The 27,011-nt window shown below is 58.6% G+C and overlaps 1 protein-coding gene and 3 non-coding genes across 4 annotated transcripts; all 4 read left to right on the plus strand.

Moving 5' to 3' along the window:
- On the plus strand, positions 1-186 carry LOC126421118 (U2 spliceosomal RNA). Its single transcript, XR_007576120.1, has one exon. It is a non-coding gene; the product is annotated as a U2 spliceosomal RNA (small nuclear RNA).
- Positions 187-3,439: 3,253 nt separating this feature from the next.
- Positions 3,440-11,632, plus strand: LOC126480402 (uncharacterized). Its single transcript, XM_050103865.1, has 2 exons — positions 3,440-3,962; positions 9,003-11,632. The coding sequence occupies exons 1-2, from the start codon at positions 3,440-3,442 to the stop codon at positions 11,630-11,632; spliced, it is 3,153 nt and encodes a 1,050-aa protein (XP_049959822.1).
- A 733-nt stretch (positions 11,633-12,365) lies between these two features.
- Positions 12,366-12,564, plus strand: LOC126423323 (U2 spliceosomal RNA). Its single transcript, XR_007576140.1, has one exon. It is a non-coding gene; the product is annotated as a U2 spliceosomal RNA (small nuclear RNA).
- A 12,050-nt stretch (positions 12,565-24,614) lies between these two features.
- On the plus strand, positions 24,615-24,813 carry LOC126423489 (U2 spliceosomal RNA). The gene has a single exon (XR_007576152.1). It is a non-coding gene; the product is annotated as a U2 spliceosomal RNA (small nuclear RNA).
- The last annotated feature ends 2,198 nt before the right edge of the window (positions 24,814-27,011 follow it).

Raw genomic sequence — 27,011 nt, forward strand, 5'->3', positions numbered from 1 at the left:
AAAACAAAAAAAAAAAAAAAAAAAGTGTAGTATCTGTTCTTATCAGCTTAATATCTGATACGTCCTGCATCGCAGGACCAGAATATTAAACTCATTTTTGGCTCATGACGGAGTGCTAGGGGCTTGCTCCACCTCTGTCGCGGGTTGGCCCGGCATTGCAGTACCGCCGGGATCGGCCCACCTAAAATTAATTAAAACATAGCCTGAAATGGGTTGATATTCTGCAGTTATCAGATATTCCGCTGGTATCAAAACTTGTTGTAGTTGTCGATTTGCCCAGTAGTTAGCTGCTTACACACCTCGATTTCTTGTAATTAATTTAACATTATCTTACGAAGTTTATTTATTTATTTATTTTTTTTTTTTTTTTTCGCGGTTAGCCGGAACGCTCTTGCAGCCGCATTACGCTAGGCTGGTAATTTATGTGGGCACAGAAGGGTGCCTTCGGATGCCTCGTTGGCGTCACATATGGTCCGGCCACAGATAATTTTAATTACATTTTTTGGAGTTATATCCTTAGCTCCTCGCGAACGTCGTCGTCGCCGCCGCACGCACGCAGAATACGTGTGTACACACGTATGCAGTAGGCGGTGGACGATGTAAGCACTCGGCTAGGTGTAGCTCGCGCCGGCCTCGCGCCGGTGTAGCTCGCGCCGGCCTGGCGCTGCTGTGGGGCGGCCTCACGGCTTCTCCACTGCCCTGGCAGCCGGCGGCGTTCAAATGGGAGTCGCAGTTTACTGTTCGCCATGGAGGGTAGTACTGGGCTGTTGACGAGTGCTCTCGCGAATTGTCCTTCCTTCCGGCACTTGCTTTTGCGATGTTTTCGACGGTCGCCTGTTGCCATATCGGCCCGTACCACCGTGTGTCACTCCCACATGTGGAGCGCACACGCTGCAAGCATTTAGGCCCTTCGACTGCGGTTTTTCCTTATCGCTTCTCGGCCTTTTGGCTAAGAAGCACCCCGCGGTCGGAGCGGTCCGTTGTGCTCTGTAGCGGGTCGCGAGTCGCGTTTCGTGGTCGTTTCGTTTGTTCTTGGTTTTTCCAGCGTTGATATTTTTGCGGTGAATATGTCGAACCGGTCGAACAGTATTCAATGCGTATTCGACAGAGCAGCGAGACGGCCTACGGCCTTTGAAATACAGGAATGGATATTTGGTGATCTGAAAGTACCGGAAAATGACGTCGACACCTTTCAACTGGATTTTGTCTTATTCTCGTTATTCGTGAAATTTCTCGACCAGGAGAAATACGAAAAGTATGGCCTGGCACTCGCGGGCGAACATCCGTTCCGCTACTTCGATGGAACTGTCGGAACAGTGCATATAGTGCCATCTGGCTTTGGGATACGGACTGTGCGGGTATTTAACGTACCCCCTGAGTGTCCCAATGACGTAATCGGCCGTGTCCTGTCGCGGTATGGCACGGTGCTCAGCATCACGAATGAGAAGTGGGGAAGTGCCTACCGTTTCCAGGGCAACAGCGGCGTTCGTAGTGTCCGCATGGACCTCCGCCAGCACATCCCGTCGTATATAAATGTTGCGAGTACCAGGGCCCAGGTCACCTATATTGGGCAACCGCAAACTTGCTCCCTTTGTCAATCGACGGAGCATCTCCGCGTGGACTGCCCGCGCCGGCGTCCTGTGCAACTGCCGCGGGAACGCGCTGCTGGTACCGACCTTGTGCCTCTCCTCAGCGAGGTAGTGGCGGGCGCTGCCCACCGTCCCGCTGAGCGACCTGACGTGTCGCCCCCGCCAGAAGCAGTGCAACCGGCACCCAGTGCACCGGCTGACGGACCCGTCCCGGACCAGACGCCCGTTGTGGCGGTACCGCCGGCGGCGTCTGATGTGCCTGCTATGGCGAGTGATGTGGTCGCTGTCGAACAGATGGAGGTCGTTCTTCCTACCCCGCCCATCCCGGCAGATGACGCTAAGTCCCCCCGCCGTCGTCATCGGCGCAAGAAGGCGAACCCGGACCAGCCGGCGGAGGAAGCGGACGGTTTACGTCCTCCTGAGAGCGGCAGTGAGGCTGACTCTCAGGCCTCCTCAGTTTCCCGCTCTGTTTCCGCTGACCGCTCGGGCGGTATGCGGCAAACTGCTCGGCAACTAGAGGCTCTTATCAGTTCCTCGCGAGATCGGGGAGCGATCCCTGCAAAACGGAAACATGACCAGGGTAGCGACCAGCCAATGCAGCGTACTCGCACCCTTTCACATCCTACTGTGTCCGACGCGTCTGCGCCGCCTGGCTTAGACTATCCTGCCGATGGGGGAGGCCTGAACTGGGCTGACGACGAGGGCGATGACATGCGTGATTGAGTGGGTCTTTCCCCACATGAGCTGCTTGGTATTTGTTTCTCACATCCGGGGTGATATCGCTGGGTTCTGGTGTGGATATTTCCACACCTGCTTCCCTACGGCCGTGACCCTATCTGCCGTTGTCTACTCTGTGTTGCTCTCCCATGCCTGCCTTTGACCGTCCGCCGGGAGCCCTCTCCCTTTTAACGATCAATATCAACTCCATCTCCAACCCGGTCAAACTTCGATCTCTGAAGGACTTTCTCCGCCTTGGTGCGTTTGATGTGGTCTTTCTCCAGGAAGTTTGTGCCCCTTTTCTATCTGACCTTGCTGGTTATGAGGCACTGTATAACATCGACCCTGACGCCCGGCGGGGTACTGCTTTGCTCTACCGATCAGAGTTTACTCCATCCCACGTTACCACGCTACCCAACGGTCGCGTTCTTGCATGTATCCTTCAAGATGTCCTTTTTCTAAATGTCTATGCTCCTTCCGGTGCTAACCACAGGCGTGGCAGAACAACACTTTTTCAGTCTGATCTCCCCCCTTTCTTAGCAGCTCGTCGCCCTATCGTCTTTGGCGGAGACTTCAACTGTGTGGTGGCCGAAGTTGACCAGGTCCCGACGCCTATGCGGTGTGAAGCGCTCGCTTCACTCCTTCGGGCGGCTGACCTTACTGACACATGGCGCCACTTCCATCCCGCCTACACGCAATTTACCCACATCTATCCCACTGGAGCCAGCCGTATTGATCGTGTTTATGTCTCGACTGATTTGACTCCCGCCCTTTGTGCCGTCCAAGTCATACCCGTGGCCTTTAGTGACCACTGTGCGTATTCGTGTTCCTTGCGTATCGCGGGTCCTGCCCCGGTTCCTCGTGGCACATCTTGGAAGATGAATACCCTTCATCTGTCCCTGCCCGAACTTCGTGCTCTTGTCACGAAAACGTGGCAGGATTGTCTCGTGGACACTTCCCGGTACCCTACCACGGTGGTTTGGTGGCTTCGCTGTGCGAAGCCCCGGCTGCGACGTGTTATCCGGCAATACAGTCGCGACGTCGCCCACTGGAAACGTAGCACGTTGGCCTTCTATCAGCAGTGTCTCACTGACGCCCTGACTCTTCCTGCTGACCGGTATGATCAGCTCCGCATGCGCCTCAACAAAATTAAGGCGCAAATCCTTCGCTTCTCTCGGGAGAAAGCCGACGGTATGGTGGTGCGGTGTCGTTCTGCATCTCTGATTGAAGGCGAGGTGCCATCCCTTTATCACCTAGCCTCTGAACGAACTCGTGCCAAGAAGAACACCATTTTGCGCCTTAAGACAGACGATGGTGCGCGTATCACAGACAACCGCGACGTCCTCCAACACCTGACGGACCATTTCACGCACCTCTTCCAGGATGTTGAGGTCGACGTTGCCGCCCAACGTGCACTTGTCAGTGGGGTGCCAACTTCTTTGGATCGTCATGACCGCGGCTCCTTAACCGAGCCCCTGACACTCGCTGACCTCACATCTGTCCTCCGTGCCTGTCCGGGACGCAAGTCACCTGGCCCCGACGGTCTCCCTTATGAGTTCTACCAACAATTTTGGGACCTGCTCGGCGACCGTTTCTGCACAATGTGCGAGGAGATTTTTGCTGGATGCGACTTACCCGCCGACTTTTTATCTGGACGTATTGCCCTTATTCCAAAGGTGACTGGTCACTGCCGAGCTCAAGACCTGCGTCCTATCACTGTCCTTAACACTGACTATAAGTTGGTGGCACGATGCGTGGCCTCTCGTCTCAAACAGGCGATGACTAAGGTACTTTGCCCCACTCAATCCTGTGGCGTTTCGCGTCGGAACATCTTCACCGCCGCTTCCCTGTACCGCGATGTTGTCTTCCTCACCGCTGACACTCGCACCCCGGCTGCCATTCTCTCCTTGGACTTTGCCGGTGCCTTTGACAGGGTCTCGCACCCTTACCTGCTGGGCGTTATGTCGCGGATGGGTTTTGGGGAGCGCTTCATACGCATCATCCGGAACTTCTTGGATGGGGCGAATTCCACTATCGTGGTGAACGGTTGCCGGTCGCGCCCCATTCCCATCAAACGGTCAGTTCGACAGGGGTGTCCCTTGTCGATGTATTTGTTTGCCTTAGCGCTGGACCCCATGCTGCGTGACATTGGCCGGTTGGTCGACGGTGTCGTTCTCCCAGGCGTCACCTTCCGCTGTGCGGCCTACGCCGATGACGTTGGTGTGTTCGTTGCTAACGCAAGGGACATCGATTCCGTTCGCCGCATTCTCGATGTTTATGAACGGGCCTCCGGTGCTCAGTTAAATCCCAACAAGACTGTGTTACTTCCGCTAGGGCCACGATCTTTGACCGTCGAACGCCCCTGGTACCGAGTTGTAGGGGAACAGCGTATCTTGGGTCTTGAAGTGACTGCCTGTCCGCAGCGTATGTTAACCCTCACGTGGCGGCGGCTTCTCACACGCATCAGGGGCCTTTGCGTGAGCCACGCTGATCGACGGCTCGACCTCCATCAACGCATCCAGCTTATTAATGGTTATCTCCTCTCACGAGCATCGTATGTCGCCCAACTCCTTACGCTGCCGAAGCAGATCGGCCGAGCCATCTCCCAAGCAGTATATTGGCTCTTGTGGCGGCATGCGCTGTTCAAGGTTGATGCGCTGACCTGTACGCTGCCGAAGGTCGATGGCGGCCTTGGCCTCATTGACTTTTCCCGGAAATGTGCGGCCCTTCTGATTCACCGTGTCGCCGCTTTGCGCGACGCCGACCCCGGTGGGACTACAGCGGTCCTCTTCGACCGTTATCGTCCACACTCGGCGCGCGCACCGGTCTGTTTGATGCATATTCCGATCCGGCTGACGACGGTCAGAGACTATTACTTCCACCGCAGTTATGTCCTCGCAGTGGCCACTGACAAGGCACGCACGTCGAAGCGCCTTTACCAGGCCCTCCGAGGCCAGCCCAAGCCCCATAAATTAGAGGACAGACGACCGTCGGTCATCTGGCGCCAAGTTTGGGCTAATATTAACAACTCAGCCCTTCCCACGGCAGTTTCAGCGCTATGGTACCGTGTCGTCAACAATTTAATCCCCACTAACCATCGCCTGGCGGCCATCCGCCTACGGCCCTCGGCTGCTTGCGGCCGCTGTGGTGACGTTGACACCAGGGAGCATCGCCTCCTCTGCCCCCACGTCACGGAAGTGTGGACCCTTGCACGTGTACTCATAGCGCTGATCGGTGGGACGACGCCAGCAAATGTATCCACCGACTGGTTCCTTACACCTGATCTTCAAACACAACCCCGACCAAGGCGTAACGCAATGGTGTGGCTCTTGGGCCACACCATTTTCACGATCTACGGCCTTTCCCTCGCCGATGCTGTCTCTTACATGGACTACCTGTGGAGCCAGCATCGCGTGGTGGAATCTGCTCGAAACTATACGACCACTTTTGCCCGGTATTTGAAAGTTGCAATGATCCATGGATACCAAACGGTGTTCCAGGTTGCCTAGGGCACCTTGTCCAGGCATTGCCTGGGCTTGCCCCTGGTTTTTGCACCGATCTTTGACTTGACTGACCTCAGATTCGCAATTGGAACAATTATTGCGAAAACTTTATTGGAAATATAGGAATCACGCAATCACTCTTAGAAGCTTATCCTTAGTTAATTCTCTAGGCGATGGGATTATCTCGCCAGTTTCATTTTCACTTGTGTGTGCTGCCGTCCCTGTTTTTAATTTCCTTTCATTTCTATCTTTCTTTCTTTCTTCCTTTTTGGTTCTCAACTCACTATTTCTTCACACCTGCAGAGCGAGGTGTCTTTCTGAGTCACGTGTCGTCGCCCACTGTGGCATAGCAGAGTATGCCCTCGCTTTTAATTTCGTTCCTGGCAACAAGTCTTGCTACTCGATGCACCATGTTGTGCGTGCTGCGGCGACACTCTAGGATGGCGGCAATTTTGGAGAGGACAAGGTAGGGCTGTAGGGGAGGAAGGAGGCCAAAAAAAAAAAAAAAAAAAAAAAAAAAAAAAAAAAAAAAAAAAAAAAAAAAAAGTGTAGTATCTGTTCTTGTCAGCTTAATATGGGCTGATATGGGCTGATTTCTGCACCGGGAAGCGGTCGCTTTTATTCTCCTGTTTCAGGTCCGCGACCTGAACAATGGAGCTTGTGGTGACGCTGCCGGCGGAGGTCTTCCGCTGCCGGATCTGCTTCGTCACCAAGGCTGCCGGGAGACCTACTTTTGGCGAGTACAAGGACCACTCGGCCCTTCTCCGCCACTATAGGAGGCTGCACGACCCGGAAACGGTTCCCGTTTTCGAGTGTCAGTTTTGCGGCCGACGCGACCCGCGGCTGAAGACGCTGCGGTTACACCAGCGGCTCTGCAATGCAGATTCCGCAACCCCCGGCGCTGCCAGTCGGGGGAGAGTGAGTATGGGACACGATGCCGTGTCTGGCTCTCTGGGGCACCCAGAGAGGTCAGCCGGCGGGAGGTCACAGGCGAGGGCCCCCGAAGCTAGTAGGACAGGCCCTTCGTCCTTAGTTAGTGCTGGGCGCAAGCCACAGGCGAAAGCGGCTCGGGAAGCTAGTACCATAGGCCGCCTAGCCTTAGATAATAGAGAGGGGCTATGGCCACAGCCCAGTCCGGTCCCCGAAGCTAGTAGGACAGACCGGCTGGACTTAGGATTAACTTACGCGGCGGTCCTGACCCGCAGCAGCGTGGTGGGCTCACAGGCTGCCTTGCCCTCACCCTGTGTGAGTGTGCAGGCGTCTGCGACGCCCAGGACGGCGGTGGTTGCCACCCCCGCGTCGTGTGTACTTTGTGTGCGCACGCCGAGGAGGTCTGGCATCCCCCTGCCGACACGCTCCGCGACGTCAACCGCGTCGCCACGAGTGCCGAGCGCAAGTTCGGGAGGTGAAGGCAGCCCGCTGCCGACGCCTGCCGCCGAACGCGTCGCTCCGGCCAGAGGCGCTGTGTCCGGCATGGGCCGCGGCTCGCCGCGGCCCGCGCCGGCCATTGCACCCAGTGGCGTACGCTGGCCACGTCGTGCGGCTGCCGCAGGCGCCTCCCGCCCGCCATCTGTCGGGAGCGTGGGTACCGGCCTGGGACTGCCGCCCGCATTCGCTACGCCGCCAACAGGTGGCTCTGCGGTGCGGGTGGGCAGTGGCAGGCAGGCTGCCTCGCTCGCCGCGACCGTTGGTGTTGTCATTCACGGCGCAGCCGCGCCGCCGGTTGACGCACCAAAGGCCGCGCGCCCGGCGGATGCACCGGATGGTGTGGTGCTTGTGCGGTCGCAGACGTACACGCGCCGCGTTTCCTCTGCCCTGCCGGCGGTTACGTCGAGTGACGCCCGTCACTCCGTCTCCGCTCAGGCAGGGAGTGCTAATAACCAAAAAGCTCCTGTTGCAGATCATGAGTGGCACGTAGTCACCCCACGGAGGGACAGACGCCGTGCTGCAGGACGCAGACCACCGCCCCCGGACCGACGGCGCATCATACCGCCCAGTCCGCGTAGCAGCGGCCCGGCGCGAGCCAACGCGCCTGGGCGGCCGGCGCGAGCTACACCTCGTGTATCTCGCGCCGGCGGCAGGGCGCGGGCGACCGCTGGGCCATCTGTTGGCGGCGCGGCGAACAACAGCCGCGGTGCGCTGGGCCCGAGCGCCAGGCCGGCGCGAGCTACACCTCGAGACGCCCGGCCGGCGCGGGCTACACCGGCCACCCCTACGACCACTGCGCCATCTGGTAGCGATCGTCGGGCACCCAGTCCGCGTAGCAGCGGCCCGGGGCGAGCCGGCGCGTCCGGTCAGCCGGCGCGAGCTACACCCCGTGTTTCTCGCGCCGGCGGCGGACCGCTGGCGACCGCCGGGCCATCTGTTGGCGGCGCGGCGAACACCAGCCGCGGAGCGCCCGACCCGAGCGCCAGGCCGGCGCAAGCTACACCGGCCCCTGCTGCTACCGCTGCGCCACCTGTCACCAGCGCGGCGATCGAAAGCAGCACTGAGCGGCCCACGCCAGATGGCAGCACGGCACCACCACCGACGCAGACGACGGAGCGGCGCGACGTGAACGGAGGGACTGCAGCTGCGTCTCCGAGAACTGGCAGCAAGAAGAGGAGACGCCGACGCCGTAACACCCGGCCCAGTCCCAACCTCCCGCCGCAAGGCTCCCGTCCTACACCAGACCTGACAGGCCCCCCTGTACCCTCCGAACAGGGCGCAACTGAGGCAGCTCCGCCCCCCCCTCCCCCGGCCGACGCTCGGCTAACGGAGAGGCAGCGGCGCTGGCTGGCGGCCCTGGAGAGCGTCCACAACCAACCGTGGGACGCATTCGTCGCGGCCGTCGAGGATTTCATCGCCGAGACGAAGCCACAACGCCAGGCAGCCGGAGGTCGACAGGATGGGCCACCAGCAGCAGCGCACCGCGGCCAGGGCCGCGCCGACGCTGCTGCCAATCCCCCTCCCCCTGCCCCTACACGCGGCCGCGGTGGGCGGCGCGGTGGACGTGGCGCACGGCGCGCGGCGGCCGCCGAGCGTCGGTACGACGCGAATGCAGCGTCTGAGATTCAGAAGCTGTACCGCGCGGACCGGCGCAAGGCGATGCAGCGCGTCCTTGGCGAGACGTCGCCGTACTGCCAAATCGATGGCAACGTGCTCACGGAGCACTTTAAGGTAATATACTCTAAATCCGACTTTTCCGTTACAGATGCACCAGCTGCTGTCCCGGACTTTGCCGCCACCACGCCTCCTGATGTCAGCGAGGAGGTCCTGCTGCCGATCACACCTTCAGAGGTGCAACAGCGGCTCCAGAAGGCGAGCAATACTGCTCCTGGGGCAGACGGAGTCACCTACTCGGACTTGCGACGTGAGGATCCTGGCTGCCACGTGCTAGCTAAGATCTTCTCGCGCTGCTGGAAAGAGCGGAAGACTCCGGTGCAGTGGAAAATATCCACTACCGTCCTCATCCACAAGAAAGGGGACGTCTCGGACGTGACAAACTGGCGGCCTTTAGCATTGAGCTCTACCATCTCTAAGCTCTTTGCTGCAATCGTTGCGGACCGCACTTCTCTCTGGGCAGAGCGGTTGAACCTGCTCTCCCCAGAACAGAAGGGCTTCCGCACGTTTGAAGGCTGCTACGAGCACAACTTCATTGTGCAGACGGCAATTGACGATGCAAGGCGCAGGGGAGGCCAAGCATGCTTTGCTTGGCTTGATCTGGCGAATGCTTTCGGCTCAGTGCCTCACGCTCACCTCCTTGGAGTACTGAGCAGGATGGGACTACCAGAGCAATTGCACCGTCTAATTGCCGACATGTACGATGGTTGCTCCACCCGCGTCCGTACATCTGACGGACTAACGGAGGAGATAGAGATCCAGGCGGGGGTCAAGCAGGGCTGTCCACTGTCGCCCATCGTCTTTAATCTCGCGCTCGAGCCGGTACTTCGCGCCGCAACCTCACTCAGAAATGAGTGTGGTATTCCGCTTAGCGGCGTCAGTGTGAGTGCACTGGCGTATGCGGACGATATCGTGCTTCTGGCGCGGGATTCAGAGGCGATGCAGACGCTCCTCAATGTTGTGGGTGAGGCGGCGACGTGGGCCGGGCTTACCTTCAAGCCGTCGAAGTGTGCCACGCTTCACATCCGCCGTCGGCAGACACTAGGCTCGGTATTCGCCCTGCAAGGGGGAGAACCAGCCGTGCTCGGTGCGGGTGACGCCTACCTCCATCTTGGCGTTCCCACCGGGTACAAAGTCACGCAGACGCCAACGGATGCGATCGCGGCAATTCGACGCGACTTGCAGCACCTGGACGCTTCCCTGCTGGCTCCCTGGCAGAAGATTGACGCTGTGCGTGTCTTTCTCCTCCCTAGGCTTGACTTTGTCATGCGGGGCGGAGCGGTACGCAAGGGGCCGCTATCTGCACTCGACAAGGCAGTGAAAGCGGCTGTCAAATCATGGCTGTTCCTCCCACAGCGTGCGTCCACCGAACAGCTGTACCTCGCGCTGGGAGAGGGAGGATGCGGCCTGACGCCGCTCGCGGACGCTGCGGACATCTCCACCATCGTCCACGGCTTCCGCATGCTGCACTGCGACGACGCCACCGTCCGCGACATCGCCTGGGCCACTCTAACTACGGCCGCGCGCCGCCGACTGGGGAGGGAGCCGAGTCGTTCCGACTTGGCCACCTACCTTAGCGGCAGCACTGAGGGTGACCTCGCACGCGACGGAGGTGACATCCAGTCACTGTGGACGCGCGTCAGGAACGCCACAAGGCGCCTAGCGCCGCGTGGCGTCACCTGGCGCTGGAGTGAGCTGCTTTCTGAGTTGCAGGTGGAGGTCGGCGGCCGACCCGCCATCGCTGACGACGCGGAACACGGCGGCATCGGAGGGGTGACGCAGCCGGCCACGGAGGGGGCGGCGCCTGGGACTACACGACACCTCGAAGATGGCGGCGATGGACCGCAGCACGATGATGACAGCGTGGGACGCACCGCCAACACTGGCGTCGAGCATGTCCGGGTGGGAGGGGGCGCCAAACGTCTTCTCTCGCGGACGCTCCGCGAGTGTCTGAGGCAGCGCCTGCGCCACATCCTACTCAGGAAACCGGACCAGGGGAAGGTGTTCGAGTGCACCAGGGAATCCACAGCGTCCAACCACTTCATAGCGGGAGGCAAATACACCCGCTTCGCAGACTGGCGCTTTATCCATCGCGCCAGGCTCGGAGTCGTGCCTCTGAACGGTTGTCGCCGCTTTGATGGGCGGGCCAACAACAACAAAGCCTGCCGACGCTGTGGCCACAACAACGAGACGCTCCCGCACGTAATTAACGCGTGCATGGTGCACTCAGCAGCCCTGCAGTATCGCCACAACGCGGTCCTCAACCGCCTCGCGACAGCAGTCGCAGGGCGGCCAAGAAGAGGAAACACTGCTGTTCCTGACATCAGGATCAACCAAGCCGTCATAGGGGACAGCAGTGGGCTGCGTCCGGACCTCGTAATAACTGACGAGGTCGCGAAGACTGTAACCATCGTCGATGTGACAATCCCCTTCGAGAACAGGCGGATTGCGCTCGACAACGCTCGGCAACTGAAGAGGATAAAGTACGCCGACGTTGCGCGCGGATTAGCCGCTCGCGGCTATTCCGTCACTGTCGACGCCCTGGTTGTCGGCAGTCTGGGGGCGTGGGACCGCCAGAACGATGCAGTGCTTCGGCACCTAGGCATCGCTAGCCGCTACTGCCAACTGATGCGGCGGCTGATGGTGTCTGACACCATCAAGTGGTCCCGCGACATTTACGTGGAACACATTACTGGCCACCGCCAGTATGTGTCCCCCTAGACTGTGGCATGCTCTGACGTCAGGCTGCGAGACCTTCGAGACTGCAGTCGTCGGAGAACTTCGAGGTCGGTGCCTTCGTGACGTCGGCGTCGAGATTCTCCTCCACGACGCGGGACCGCGGCGCTACACCATCTTCGCGCCGCACTGCAGCAGTGCCGAGTCAGTAGCGGTGCGTGCGGTGCTGCCTGGTGCCCCTCCCTCCGTGGTGTCCGCCGAATATGGCCCCCACCTCGGTTGGCGCGGTGCTGGGCGGCGCCGAACGTGTGCCTACTGCCCGGCAGTCTCCAGCCAGCGTGGGAAGCAACGCCCTCCTGCCACGACACCCCGGTGACGTCTGCCGCAAGGCGGACAGAGGGGAGAAGTCCGGCTGTGTGTGACCCGCCTGCGTGCGTGGCACACCAGCCGCTGGCAGCCGTGCATGTGCAGTGTGCTGTCAGGGCATGGAGAAGAATGCAATAAATAAAATAGACCCTAAAACTACGTCCAAACTTTCCCCAGTGTGAATTATCTAAGGCCGCGCCTATCGCGGAATTAATCTTAAGGTAATATACTTAAGCATCCGCGCCTAACGCGGTCTTCCAATATTAAAGTAGTGGGCTTAACCCACGAATTAGAATAAGATTCAACTATTTAAGTGCGGTTAGAACCGTTTACTATATATTTTAACTTAAAATTTTCATTAAATTTGTAATACTCGATTTATATAGAGTCATGAATATTCTTTCTTAAATTTATACTTCTTAAAACTGTAACTAAGAATTATCTCGGAAAATAAAAATCTGTTCTTATCAGCTTAATATCTGATACGTCCTGCATCGCAGGACCAGAATATTAAACTCATTTTTGGCTCATGACGGAGTGCTAGGGGCTTGCTCCACCTCTGTCGCGGGTTGGCCCGGCATTGCAGTACCGCCGGGATCGGCCCACCTAAAATTAATTAAAACATAGCCTGAAATGGGTTGATATTCTGCAGTTATCAGATATTCCGCTGGTATCAAAACTTGTTGTAGTTGTCGATTTGCCCAGTAGTTAGCTGCTTACACACCTCGATTTCTTGTAATTAATTTAACATTATCTTACGAAGTTTATTTATTTATTTATTTTTTTTTTTTTTTTTTTTTCGCGGTTAGCCGGAACGCTCTTGCAGCCGCATTACGCTAGGCTGGTAATTTATGTGGGCACAGAAGGGTGCCTTCGGATGCCTCGTTGGCGTCACATATGGTCCGGCCACAGATAATTTTAATTACATTTTTTGGAGTTATATCCTTAGCTCCTCGCGAACGTCGTCGTCGCCGCCGCACGCACGCAGAATACGTGTGTACACACGTATGCAATAGGCGGTGGACGATGTAGGCACTCTGCTAGGTGTAGCTCGCGCCGGCCTCGCGCCGGTGTAGCTCGCGCCGGCCTGGCGCTGCTGTGGGGCGGCCTCACGGCTTCTCCACTGCCCTGGCAGCCGGCGGCGTTCAAATGGGAGTCGCAGTTTACTGTTCGCCATGGAGGGTAGTACTGGGCTGTTGACGAGTGCTCTCGCGAATTGTCCTTCTTTCCGGCACTTGCTTTTGCGATGTTTTCGACGGTCGCCTGTTGCCATATCGGCCCGTACCACCGTGTGTCACTCCCACATGTGGAGCGCACACTCTGCAAGCATTTAGGCCCTTCGACTGCGGTTTTTCCTTATCGCTTCTCGGCCTTTTGGCTAAGAAGCACCCCGCGGTCGGAGCGGTCCGTTGTGCTCTGTAGCGGGTCGCGAGTCGCGTTTCGTGGTCGTTTCGTTTGTTCTTGGTTTTTCCAGCGTTGATATTTTTGCGGTGAATATGTCGAACCGGTCGAACAGTATTCAATGCGTATTCGACAGAGCAGCGAGACGGCCTACGGCCTTTGAAATACAGGAATGGATATTTGGTGATCTGAAAGTACCGGAAAATGACGTCGACACCTTTCAACTGGATTTTGTCTTATTCTCGTTATTCGTGAAATTTCTCGACCAGGAGAAATACGAAAAGTATGGCCTGGCACTCGCGGGCGAACATCCGTTCCGCTACTTCGATGGAACTGTCGGAACAGTGCATATAGTGCCATCTGGCTTTGGGATACGGACTGTGCGGGTATTTAACGTACCCCCTGAGTGTCCCAATGACGTAATCGGCCGTGTCCTGTCGCGGTATGGCACGGTGCTCAGCATCACGAATGAGAAGTGGGGCAGTGCCTACCGTTTCCAGGGCAACAGCGGCGTTCGTAGTGTCCGCATGGACCTCCGCCAGCACATCCCGTCGTATATCAATGTTGCGAGTACCAGGGCCCAGGTCACATATATTGGGCAACCGCAGACTTGCTCCCTTTGTCAATCGACGGAGCATCTCCGCGTGGACTGCCCGCGCCGGCGTCCTGTGCAACTGCCGCGGGAACGCACTGCTGGTACCGACCTTGTGCCTCTCCTCAGCGAGGTAGTGGCGGGCGCTGCCCACCGTCCCGCTGAGCGGCCTGACGTGTCCCCCCCGCCAGAAGCAGCGCAACCGGCACCCCGTGCACCGGCTGACGTACCCGTCCCGGACCAGACGCCCGTTGTGGCGGTACCGCCGGCGGCGTCTGATGTGCCTGCTACGGCGAGTGATGTGGTCGCTGTAGAACAGATGGAGGTCGTTCTTCCTACCCCGCCCCTCCCGACCGATGACGCTAAGTCCCCCCGCCGTCGTCATCGACGCAAGAAGGCGAACCCGGACCAGCCGGCGGAGGAGGCAGACGGTTTCCGTCCCCCTGAGAGCGGCAGTGAGGCTGACTCTCAGGCCTCCTCGGTTTCCCGCTCTGTTTCCGCTGACCGCTCGGGCGGTATGCGGCAAACTGCTCGGCAACTAGAGGCTCTTATCAGTTCCTCGCGAGATCGGGGAGCGATCCCTGCAAAACGAAAACATGACCAGGGTAGCGACCAGCCAATGCAGCGTACTCGTACCCTTTCACATCCTACTGTGTCCGACGCGTCTGTGCCGCCTGGCTCAGACTATCCTGCCGATGGAGGAGGCCTGAACTGGGCTGACGACGAGGGCGATGACATGCGTGATTGAGTGGGCCTTTCCCCACATGAGCTGCTTCGTATTTGTTTCTAACATCCGGGGTGATTTCGCTGGGTTCCGGTGTGGATGTTTCCACACCTGCTTCCCTACGGCCGTGACCCTATCTGCCGTTGTCTCCTCTGTGTTGCTCTCCCATGCCTGCCTTTGACCGTCCACCGGGAGCCCTCTCCCTTTTAACGGTCAACATTAACTCCATCTCCAACCCGGTCAAACTTCGATCTCTGAAGGACTTTCTCCGCCTTGGTGCGTTTGATGTGGTATTTCTCCAGGAGGTTTGTGCCCCTTTTCTATCTGACCTGGTTGGTTATGAAGCACTGTATAACATCGACCCTGACGCCCGGCGGGGTACTGCTTTGCTCTACCGATCAGAATTCACTCCATCCCATGTTACCACGCTACCCAACGGTCGCGTCCTTGCATGTATCCTTCAAGATGTCCTTTTTCTAAATGTCTATGCTCCTTCAGGTGCTAACCACAGGCATGATAGAACAACACTTTTTCAGTCTGATCTCCCCCCTTTCTTAGCAGCTCGTCGCCCTATCGTCTTTGGCGGAGACTTCAACTGTGTGGTAGCCGGAGTTGACCAGGTCCCGACGCCTATGCGGTGTGAAGCGCTCGCTTCACTCCTTCAGGCGGCTGACCTTACTGACACGTGGCGCCACTTCCATCCCGCCTACACGCAATTTACCCACATCTATCCCACTGGAGCCAGCCGTATTGATCGTGTTTATGTCTCGGCTGATTTGACTCCCGCCCTTTGTGCCGTCCAAGTCATACCCGTGGCCTTTAGTGACCACTGTGCGTACTCGTGTTCCTTGCGTATCGCGGGTCCCGTCCCGGTTCCTCGTGGCACCTCTTGGAAGATGAATACCCTTCATCTATCCCTGCCCGAACTTCGTGCTCTCGTCGCGAAAACGTGGCAGGATTGTCTCGTGGACACTTCCCGGTACCCTACCACGGTGGTTTGGTGGCTCCGCTGTGCGAAGCCCCGGCTGCGACGTGTTATCCGGCAATATAGTCGCGACGTCGCCCACTGGAAACGTAGCACGTTGGCCTTCTATCAGCAGTGTCTCACTGACGCCCTGACTCTTCCTGCTGATAGGTACGATCAGCTCCACATGCGCCTCAACAAAATTAAGGCGCAAATCCTTCGCTTCTCTCGGGAGAAAGCCGATGGTATGGTGGTGCGGTGTCGTTCTGCATCCCTGATTGAAGGCGAGGAGCCATCCATTTATCACCTTGCCTCTGAACGAACTCGTGCCAAGAAGAACACCATTCTGCGCCTTAAGACAGACGATGGTGCGCGTATCACGGACAACCGTGACGTCCTCCAACACCTGACGGACCATTTCACGCACCTCTTCCAGGATGTTGAGGTCGACGTCGCCGCCCAACGTGCACTTGTCAGTGGGGTGCCAACTTCTTTGGATCGTCATGACCGCGGCTCTTTAACCGAGCCCCTGACACTCGCTGACCTCACATCTGTCCTCCGTGCCTGTCCGGGACGCAAGTCACCTGGCCCCGACGGTCTCCCTTATGAGTTCTACCAACAATTTTGGGACCTGCTCGGCGACCGTTTCTGCAAAATGTGCGAGGAGATTTTTGCTGGATGCGACTTACCCGCCGACTTTTTATCTGGACGTATTGCCCTTATTCCAAAGGTGACTGGTCACTGTCGAGCTCAAGACCTGCGTCCTATCACTGTCCTTAACACTGACTATAAGTTGGTGGCACGATGCGTGGCCTCTCGTCTCAAACAGGCGATGACTAAGGTTCTTTGCCCCACTCAATCCTGTGGCGTTTCGCGTCGGAACATCTTCACCGCCGCTTCCCTGTACCGCGATGTTGTCTTCCTCACCGCTGACACTCGCACTCCGGCTGCCATTCTTTCCTTGGACTTCGCCGGTGCCTTTGACAGGGTCTCGCACCCTTACCTGCTGGGCGTTATGTCGCGGATGGGTTTTGGGGAGCGCTTCATACGCATCATCCGGCACTTCTTGGATGGGGCGAATTCCACTATCGTGGTGAACGGTTGCCGGTCGCGCCCCATTCCCATCAGGCGGTCAGTTCGACAGGGGTGTCCCTTGTCGATGTATTTGTTTGCCTTAGCGCTGGACCCCTTGCTGCGTGACATTGGCCGGTTGGTCGACGGTGTCGTTCTCCCAGGCGTCACCTTCCGCTGTGCGGCCTACGCCGATGACGTTGGTGTGTTCGTTGCTAACGCCAGGGACATCGATTCCGTTCGCCGCGTTCTCGACGTTTATGAACGGGCCTCCGGTGCTCAGTTAAATCCCAACAAGACCGTGTTACTTCCGCTAGGGCCACGATCATTGACCGTCGAACGCCCCTGGTACCGCGTTGTGGGGGAACAGCGTATCTTGGGTCTTGAGGTGACTGCCTGTCCGCAGCGTATGTTAACCCTCACGTGGCGGCGGCTTCTCACACGCATCAGGGGCCTTTGCGTGAGCCACGCTGATCGACGGCTCGACCTCCATCAACGCATCCAGCTGATTAATGGTTATCTCCTCTCACGGGCATGGTATGTCGCCCAACTCCTTACGCTGCCGAAGCAGATCGGCCGAGCCATCTCGCAAGCAGTATACTGGCTCTTGTGGCGGCATGCGCTGTTCAAGGTTGATGCGCTGACCTGTACGTTGCCGAAGGCCGATGGCGGCCTCGGCCTCATTGACTTTTCCCGGAAATGTGCGGCCCTTCTGATACACCGTGTCACCGCTTTGCGCGAAGCCGACCCCGGTGGGACTACAGCGGTCCTCTTCGACCGTTATCGTCCACACTCGGCGCGTGCGCCGGTCTGTTTGACGCATATTCCGTTCCGGCTGACGACGGTCAGAGACTATTACTTCCACCGCAGTTATGTCCTCACAGTGGCCACTGACAAGGCACGCACGTCGAAGCGCCTTTACCAGGCACTCCGAGGCCAGCCCACGCCACATAAATTAGAGGACAGACGACCGTCGGTCATCTGGCGCCAAGTTTGGGCTAATATTAACAACTCAGCCCTTCCCACAGTAGTTTCGGCGCTATGGTACCGTGTAGTCAACAATTTAATCCCCACTAACCATCGCCTGGCGGCCATCCGCCTACGACCCTCGGCTGCTTGCGGCCGCTGTGGTGACGTTGACACCAGGGAGCATCGCCTCCTCTGCCCCCACGTCACAGAAGTGTGGGCCCTTGCACGTGTGCTCATAGCGCTGATCGGTGGGACGACGCCAGCAAATGTGTCCACCGACTGGTTCCTTACACCTGATCTTCAAACACAACCCCGACCAAGACGTAACGCAATGGTGTGGCTCTTGGGCCACACCATTTTCACGATCTACGACCTTTCCCTCGCCGATGCTGTCTCTTTCATGGACTACCTGTGGAGCCAGCATCGCGTGGCGGAATCTGCTCGAAACTATACGACCACTTTTGCCCGGTATTTGAAAGTTGCAATGATCCATGGATATCAAACGGTGTTCCAGGTTGCCTAGGGCGCCTTGTCCAGGCATTGCCTAGGATTGCCCCTGGTTTTTTGCACCAATCTCTGACTTGACTCACCCCAGATTCGCAATTGGAACAATTATTGCAAAAACTTTATTGAAAAATAGGAATCACGCAATCAATCTTAGAAGCTTATTCCTTAGTTAATTCTCTAGGCGATGGGATTATCTCGCCAGTTTCATTTTCACTTGTGTGTGCTGCCGTCCCTGTTTTTAATTTCCTTTCATTTCTATCTTTCTTTCTTTCTTCCCTTTTGGTTCTCAACTCACTATTTCTTCACACCTGCAGAGCGAGGTGTCTTTCTGAGTCAAGTGTCGTAAAAAAAAAAAAAAAAAAAAAAAAAAAAAAAAAAAAAAAAAAATAAAAACAAAAAAAAAAAAAAAAAGTGTAGTATCTGTTCTTATCAGCTTAATATGGGCTGATATGGGCTGATTTCTGCACCGGGAAGCGGTCGCTTTTATTCTCCTGTTTCAGGTCCGCGACCTGAACAATGGAGCTTGTGGTGACGCTGCCGGCGGAGGTCTTCCGCTGCCGGATCTGCTTCGTCACCAAGGCTGCCGGGAGACCTACTTTTGGCGAGTACAAGGACCACTCGGCCCTTCTCCGCCACTATAGGAGGCTGCACGACCCGGAAACGGTTCCCGTTTTCGAGTGTCAGTTTTGCGGCCGGCGCGACCCGCGGCTGAAGACGCTGCGGTTACACCAGCGGCTCTGCAATGCAGATTCCGCAACCCCCGGCGCTGCCAGTCGGGGGATAGTGAGTATGGGACACGATGCCGTGTCTGGCTCTCTGGGGCACCCAGAGAGGTCAGCCGGCGGGAGGTCACAGGCGAGGGCCCCCGAAGCTAGTAGGACAGGCCCTTCGTCCTTAGTTAGTGCTGGGCGAAAGCCACAGGCGAAAGCGGCTCGGGAAGTTAGTACCATAGGCCGCCTAGCCTTAGATAATAGAGAGGGGCTATGGCCACAGCCCAGTCCGGTCCCCGAAGCTAGTAGGACAGACCGGCTGGACTTAGGATTAACTTACGCGGCGGTCCTGACCCGCAGCAGCGTGGTGGGCTCACAGGCTGCCTTGCCCTCACCCTGTGTGAGTGTGCAGGCGTCTGCGACGCCCAGGACGGCGGTGGTTGCCACCCCCGCGTCGTGTGTGCTCTGTGTGCGCACGCCGAGGAGGTCTGGCATCCCCCTGCCGACACGCTCCGCGACGTCAACCGCGTCGCCACGAGTGCCGAGCGCAAGTTCGGGAGGTGAAGGCAGCACGCTGCCGACGCCTGCCGCCGAACGCGTCGCTCCGGCCAGAGGCGCTATGTCCGGCGTGGGCCGCGGCTCGCCGCCGCCCGCGCCGGCCATTGCGCCCAGTGGCGTACGCTGGCCACGTCGTGCGGCTGCCGCAGGCGCTTCCCGCCCGCCATCTGTCGGGAGCGTGGGTACCGGCCTGGGACTGCCGCCCGCATTCGCTACGCCGCCAACAGGTGGCTCTGCGGTGCGGGCGAGCGGTGGCAGGCAGGCTGCCTCGCTCGCCGCGACCGTTGGTGTTGTCATTCACGGCGCAGCCGCGCCGCCGGTTGACGCACCAAAGGCCGCGCGCCCGGCGGATGCACCGGATGGTGTGGTGCTTGTGCGGTCGCAGACGTACACGCGCCGCGTTTCCTCTGCCCTGCCGGCGGTTACGTCGAGTGACGCCCGTCACTCCGTCTCCGCTCAGGCAGGGAGTGCTATTAACCCAAAAGCTCCTGTTGCAGATCATGAGTGGCACGTAGTCACCCCACGGAGGGACAGACGCCGTGCTGCAGGACGCAGACCACCGCCCCCGGACCGACGGCGCATCATACCGCCCAGTCCGCGTAACAGTGGCCCGACGCGAACCAACGCGCCTGGGCGGCCGGCGCGAGCTACACCTCGTGTATCTCGCGCCGGCGGCAGGGCGCGGGCGACCACTGGGCCATCTGTTGGCGGCGCGGCGAACAACAGCCGCGGTGCGCTGGGCCCGAGCGCCAGGCCGGCGCGAGCTACACCTGGAGACGCCCGGCCGGCGCGGGCTACACCGGCCACCCCTACGACCACTGCGCCATCTGGTAGCGATCGTCGGGCACCCAGTCCGCGTAACAGCGGCCCGGGGCGAGCCGGCGCGTCCGGTCAGCCGGCGCGAGCTACACCCCGTGTTTCTCGCGCCGGCGGCGGGCCGCTGGCGACCGCCGGGCCATCTGTTGGCGGCGCGGCGAACACCAGCCGCGGTGCGCCCGACCCAAGCGCCAGGCCGGCGCAAGCTACACCGGCCCCTGCTGCTACCGCTGCGCCACCTGTCACCAGCGCGGCGATTGAAAGCAGCACTGAGCGGCCCACGCCAGATGGCAGCACGGCACCACCACCGACGCAGACGACGGAGCGGCGCGACGTGAACGGAGGGACTGCAGCTGCGTCTCCGAGAACTGGCAGCAAGAAGAGGAGACGCCGACGCCGTAACACCCGGCCCAGTCCCAACCTCCCGCCGCAAGACTCCCGTCCTTCACCAGACCTGACAGGCCCCCCTGTACCCTCCGAACAGGGCGCAACTGAGGCAGCTCCGCCCCCCCCTCCCCCGGCCGACGCTCGGCTAACGGAGAGGCAGCGGCGCTGGCTGGCGGCCCTGGAGAGCGTCCACAACCAACCGTGGGGCGCATTCGTCGCGGTCGTCGAGGACTTCATCTCCGAGATAGCCGAGACGAAGCCACAACGCCAGGCAGCCGGAGGTCGACAGGATGGGCCGCCACCAGCAGCAGCGCACCGCGGCCAGGGCCGCGCCGACGCTGCTGCCAATCCCCCTCCCCCTGCCCCTACACGCGGCCGCGGTGGGCGGCGCGGTGGACGTGGCGCACGGCGCGCGGCGGCCGCCGAGCGTCGGTACGACGCGAATGCAGCGTCTGAGATTCAGAAGCTGTACCGCGCGGACCGGCGCAAGGCGATGCAGCGCGTCCTTGGCGAGACGTCACCGTACTGCCAAATCGATGGCAGCGTGCTCACGGAGCACTTTAAAAAGATCTATGCTAAATCTGACTTCTCTCTTTCAGATGCACCAGCTGCTGTCCCGGACTTTGCCGCCACCACGCCTCCTGATGTCAGCGAGGAGGTCCTGCTGCCGATCACACCTTCAGAGGTGCAACAGCGGCTCCAGAAGGCGAGCAATACTGCTCCTGGGGCAGACGGAGTCACCTACTCGGACTTGCGACGTGAGGATCCTGGCTGCCATGTGCTAGCTAAGATCTTCTCGCGCTGCTGGAATGAGCGGAAGACTCCGGTGCAGTGGAAAATATCCACTACCGTCCTCATCCACAAGAAAGGGGACGTCTCGGACGTGACAAACTGGCGGCCTTTAGCATTGAGCTCTACCATCTCTAAGCTCTTTGCTGCAATCGTTGCGGACCGCACTTCTCTCTGGGCAGAGCGGTTGAACCTGCTCTCCCCAGAACAGAAGGGCTTCCGCACGTTTGAAGGCTGCTACGAGCACAACTTCATTGTGCAGACGGCAATTGACGATGCAAGGCGCAGGGGAGGCCAAGCATGCTTTGCTTGGCTTGATCTGGCGAATGCTTTTGGTTCAGTGCCTCACGCTCACCTCCTTGGAGTACTGAGCAGGATGGGACTACCAGAGCAATTGCACCATCTAATTGCCGACATGTACGATGGTTGCTCCACCCGCGTCCGTACATCTGACGGACTAACGGAGGAGATAGAGATCCAGGCAGGGGTCAAGCAGGGCTGTCCACTGTCGCCCATCGTCTTTAATCTCGCGCTCGAGCCGGTACTTCGCGCCGCAACCTCACTCAGAAATGAGTGTGGTATTCCGCTTAGCGGCGTCAGTGTGAGTGCACTGGCGTATGCGGACGATATCGTGCTTCTGGCGCGGGATTCAGAGGCGATGCAGACGCTCCTCAATGTTGTGGGTGAGGCGGCGACGTGGGCCGGGCTTACCTTCAAGCCGTCGAAGTGTGCCACGCTTCACATCCGCCGTCGGCAGACACTAGGCTCGGTATTCGCCCTGCAAGGGGGAGAACCAGCCGTGCTCGGTGCGGGTGACGCCTACCTCCATCTTGGCGTCCCCACCGGGTACAAAGTCACGCAGACGCCAACGGATGCGATCGCGGCAATTCGACGCGACTTGCAGCACCTGGACGCTTCCCTGCTGGCTCCCTGGCAGAAGATTGACGCTGTGCGTGTCTTTCTCCTCCCCAGGCTTGACTTTGTCATGCGGGGCGGAGCGGTACGCAAGGGGCCGCTATCTGCACTCGATAAGGCAGTGAAAGCGGCTGTCAAATCATGGCTGTTCCTCCCACAGCGTGCGTCCACCGAACAGCTGTACCTCGCGCTGGGAGAGGGAGGATGCGGCCTGACGCCGCTCGCGGACGCTGCGGACATCTCGACGATCGTCCACGGCTTCCGCATGCTGCACTGCGACGACGCCACCGTCCGCGACATCGCCTGGGCCACACTAACTACGGCCGCGCGCCGCCGACTGGGGAGGGAGCCGAGTCGTTCCGACTTGGCCACCTACCTTAGCGGCAGCACTGAGGGTGACCTCGCACGCGACGGAGGTGACATCCAGTCACTGTGGACGCGCGTCAGGAACGCCACAAGGCGCCTAGCGCCGCGTGGCGTCACTTGGCGCTGGAGTGAGCTGCTTTCTGAGTTGCAGGTGGAGGTCGGCGGCCGACCCGCCATCGCTGACGACGCGGAACACGGCGGCATCGGAGGGGTGACGCAGCCGGCCACGGAGGGGACGGCGCCTGTGACTACACGACACCTCGATGATGGCGGCGATGGACTGCAACACGAAGATGACAGCGTGGGACGCACCGCCAACACTGGCGTCGAGCATGTCCGGGTGGGAGGGGGCGCCAAACGTCTTCTCTCGCGGACGCTCCGCGAGTGTCTGAGGCAGCGCCTGCGCAACCTCCTACTCAGGAAACCTGACCAGGGGAAGGTGTTCGAGTGTACCAGGGAGTCCACAGCGTCCAACCACTTCATAGCGGGAGGAAAATACACGCGCTTCGCGGACTGGCGCTTTATCCATCGCGCCAGGCTCGGAGTCGTTCCTCTGAACGGTTGTCGCCGCTTTGATGGGCGGGCAAACAACAACAAAGCCTGCCGACGCTGTGGCCACAACAACGAGACGCTCCCGCACGTGATCAACGCGTGCATGGTGCACTCAGCAGCCCTGCAGTATCGCCACAACGCGGTCCTCAACCGCCTCGCGACAGCAGTCGCTGGGCGGCCAAGGAGAGGAAACGCTGCTGTTCCTGACATCAGGATCAACCAAGCCGTGATAGGGGACAGCAGTGGGCTGCGTCCGGACCTCGTAATAACTGACGAGGCCGCTAAGACTGTGACCATCGTCGATGTGACAATCCCCTTCGAGAACAGGCGGATTGCGCTCGACAACGCTCGGCAACTGAAGAGGATAAAGTACGCCGACGTTGCGCGCGGATTAGCCGCTCGCGGCTATTCCGTCACTGTCGACGCCCTGGTTGTTGGCAGTCTGGGGGCGTGGGACCGCCAGAACGATGCAGTGCTTCGGCACCTAGGCATCGCTAGCCGCTACTGCCAACTGATGCGGCGGCTGATGGTGTCTGACACCATCAAGTGGTCCCGCGACATTTACGTGGAACACATTACTGGCCACCGCCAGTATGTGTCCCCCTAGACTGTGGCATGCTCTGACGTCAGGCTGCGAGACCCTCGAGACTGCAGTCGTCGGAGAACTTCGAGGTCGGTGCCTTCGTGACGTCGGCGTCGAGATTCTCCTCCACGACGCGGGACCTGCGGCGCTACACCATCTTCGCGCCGCACTGCAGCAGTGCCGAGCCAGTAGCGGTGCGTGCGGTGCTGCCTGGTGCCCCTCCCTCCGTGGTGTCCGCCGAATATGGCCCCCACCTCGGTTGGCGCGGTGCTAGGCGGCGCCAAACGTGTGCCTACTGCCCGGCAGTCTCCAGCCAGCGTGGGAAGCAACGCCCTCCTGCCACGACACCCCGGTGACGTCTGCCGCAAGGCGGACAGAGGGGAGAAGTCCGGCTGTGTGTGACCCGCCTGCGTGCGTGGCACACCAGCCGCTGGCAGCCGTGCATGTGCAGTGTGCTGTCAGGGCATGGAGAAGAATGTAATAAACAAAATAGACCCTAAACTAGCTCCAACATTCCCCGTTCTGAAATTATCTAAGGCCGCGCCTACCGCGGGATTAATCTTAAGGTAATATACTTAAGCATCCGCGCCTAACGCGGCCTTCCAATATTTAAGTAGTGGGCTTAACCCACGAGTTAGAATAAGGTTCAATTACTTAAGTGCGGTTAGAACCGTTTTTCTAAATTTTATTTTATCTAAACTTAACAAATTTGTAAAACTCGCATTGTATAGAGTCATGAATATTATTTCTTAAATTTATACTTCTTAAAACTGTAACTAAGAATTATCTCGGAAAATAAAAATCTGTTCTTATCAGCTTAATATCTGATACGTCCTGCATCGCAGGACCAGAATATTAAACTCATTTTTGGCTCATGACGGAGTGCTAGGGGCTTGCTCCACCTCTGTCGCGGGTTGGCCCGGCATTGCAGTACCGCCGGGATCGGCCCACCTAAAATTAATTAAAACATAGCCTGAAATGGGTTGATGTTCTGCAGTTATCAGATATTCCGCTGGTATCAAAACTTGTTGTAGTTGTCGATTTGCCCAGTAGTTAGCTGCTTACACACCACGATTTCTTGTAATTAATTTAACATTATCTTACGAAGTTTATTTATTTATTTATTTATTTTTTTTTTTTCGCGGTTAGCCGGAACGCTCTTGCAGCCGCATTACGCTAGGCTGGTAATTTATGTGGGCACAGAAGGGTGCCTTCGGATGCCTCGTTGGCGTCACATATGGTCCGGCCACAGATAATTTTAATTACATTTTTTGGAGTTATATCCTTAGCTCCTCGCGAACGTCGTCGTCGCCGCCGCACGCACGCAGAATACGTGTGTACACACGTATGCAGTAGGCGGTGGACGATGTAAGCACTCGGCTAGGTGTAGCTCGCGCCGGCCTCGCGCCGGTGTAGCTCGCGCCGGCCTGGCGCTGCTGTGGGGCGGCCTCACGGCTTCTCCACTGCCCTGGCAGCCGGCGGCGTTCAAATGGGAGTCGCAGTTTACTGTTCGCCATGGAGGGTAGTACTGGGCTGTTGACGAGTGCTCTCGCGAATTCTCCTTCCTTCCGGCACTTGCTTTTGCGATGTTTTCGACGGTCGCCTGTTGCCATATCGGCCCGTACCACCGTGTGTCACTCCCACATGTGGAGCGCACACGCTGCAAGCATTTAGGCCCTTCGACTGCGGTTTTTCCTTATCGCTTCTCGGCCTTTTGGCTAAGAAGCACCCCGCGGTCGGAGCGGTCCGTTGTGCTCTGTAGCGGGTCGCGTTTCGTGGTCGTTTCGTTTGTTCTTGGTTTTTCCAGCGTTGATATTTTTGCGGTGAATACGTCGAACCGGTCGAACAGTATTCAATGCGTATTCGACAGAGCAGCGAGACGGCCTACGGCCTTTGAAATACAGGAATGGATATTTGGTGATCTGAAAGTACCGGAAAATGACGTCGACACCTTTCAACTGGATTTTGTCTTATTCTCGTTATTCGTGAAATTTCTCGATCAGGAGAAATACGAAAAGTATGGCCTGGCACTCGCGGGCGAACATCCGTTCCGCTACTTCGATGGAACTGTCGGAACAGTGCATATTGTGCCATCTGGCTTTGGGATACGGACTGTGCGGGTATTTAACGTACCCCCTGAGTGTCCTGTCGCGGTATGGCACGGTGCTCAGCATCACGAATGAGAAGTGGGGCAGTGCCTACCGTTTCCAGGGTAACAGCGGCGTTCGTAGTGTCCGCATGGACCTCCGCCAGCACATCCCATCGTATATAAATGTTGCGAGTACCAGGGCCCAGGTCACCCATATTGGGCAGCCGCAGACTTGCTCCCTTTGTCAATCGACGGAGCATCTCCGCGTGGAGTGCCCGCGCCGGCGTCCTGTACAACTGCCGCGGGAACGCACTGCTGGTACCAACCTTGTGCCTCTCCTCAGCGAGGTAGTGGCGGGCGCTGCCCCCCGTCCCGCTGAGCGAACTGACGTGTCGCCCCCGCCAGAAGCGGTGCAACTGGCACCCAGTGCACCGGTTGACAGACCCATCCCGGACCAGGCGCCCGTTGTGGCGGTACCGCCGGCGGCGTCTGATGTGCCTGCTATGGCGAGTGATGTGGTCGCTGTCGAACAGATGGAGGTCGTTCTTCCTACCCCGCCCCCCCCCGGCAGATGACGCTAAGTCCCCCCGCCGTCGTCATCGACGCAAGAAGGCGAACCCGGACCAGCCGGCGGAGGAGGCGGACGGTTTCCGTCCCCCTGAGAGCGGCAGTGAGGCTGACTCTCAGGCCTCCTCGGTTTCCCGCTCTGTTTCCGCTGACCGCTCGGGCGGTATGCGGCAAACTGCTCGGCAACTAGAGGCTCTTATCAGTTCATCGCGAGATCGGGGAGCGATCCCTGCAAAACGGAAACATGACCAGGGTAGCGACCAACCAATGCAGCGTACTCGTACCCTTTCACATCCTACTGTGTCCGACGCGTCCGCGCCGCCTGGCTCAGACTATCCTGCCGATGGGGGAGGCCTGAACTGGGCTGACGACGAGGGCGATGACATGCGTGATTGAGTGGGCCTTTCCCCACATGAGCTGCTTCGTCTTTGTTTCTCCCATCCGGGGTGATATCGCTGGGTTCCGGTGTGTATGTTTCCACACCTGCTTCCCTACGGC

Source organism: Schistocerca serialis, chromosome 1, assembly GCF_023864345.2.
Source record: "Schistocerca serialis cubense isolate TAMUIC-IGC-003099 chromosome 1, iqSchSeri2.2, whole genome shotgun sequence".
Lineage (NCBI taxonomy): Eukaryota > Metazoa > Arthropoda > Insecta > Orthoptera > Acrididae > Schistocerca > Schistocerca serialis.

Excerpts from the sequence above, each read along its gene's own strand:
- LOC126480402 (XM_050103865.1), top strand. The coding sequence starts at position 3,440 with ATGCGCCTCAACAAAATTAAGGCGCAAATCCTTCGCTTCTCTCGGGAG. Across the intron at positions 3,963-9,002 it reads CGCCGACTTTTTATCTGGAC|ATGCACCAGCTGCTGTCCCG; the intron begins GTATTGCCCTTA and ends TTTCCGTTACAG.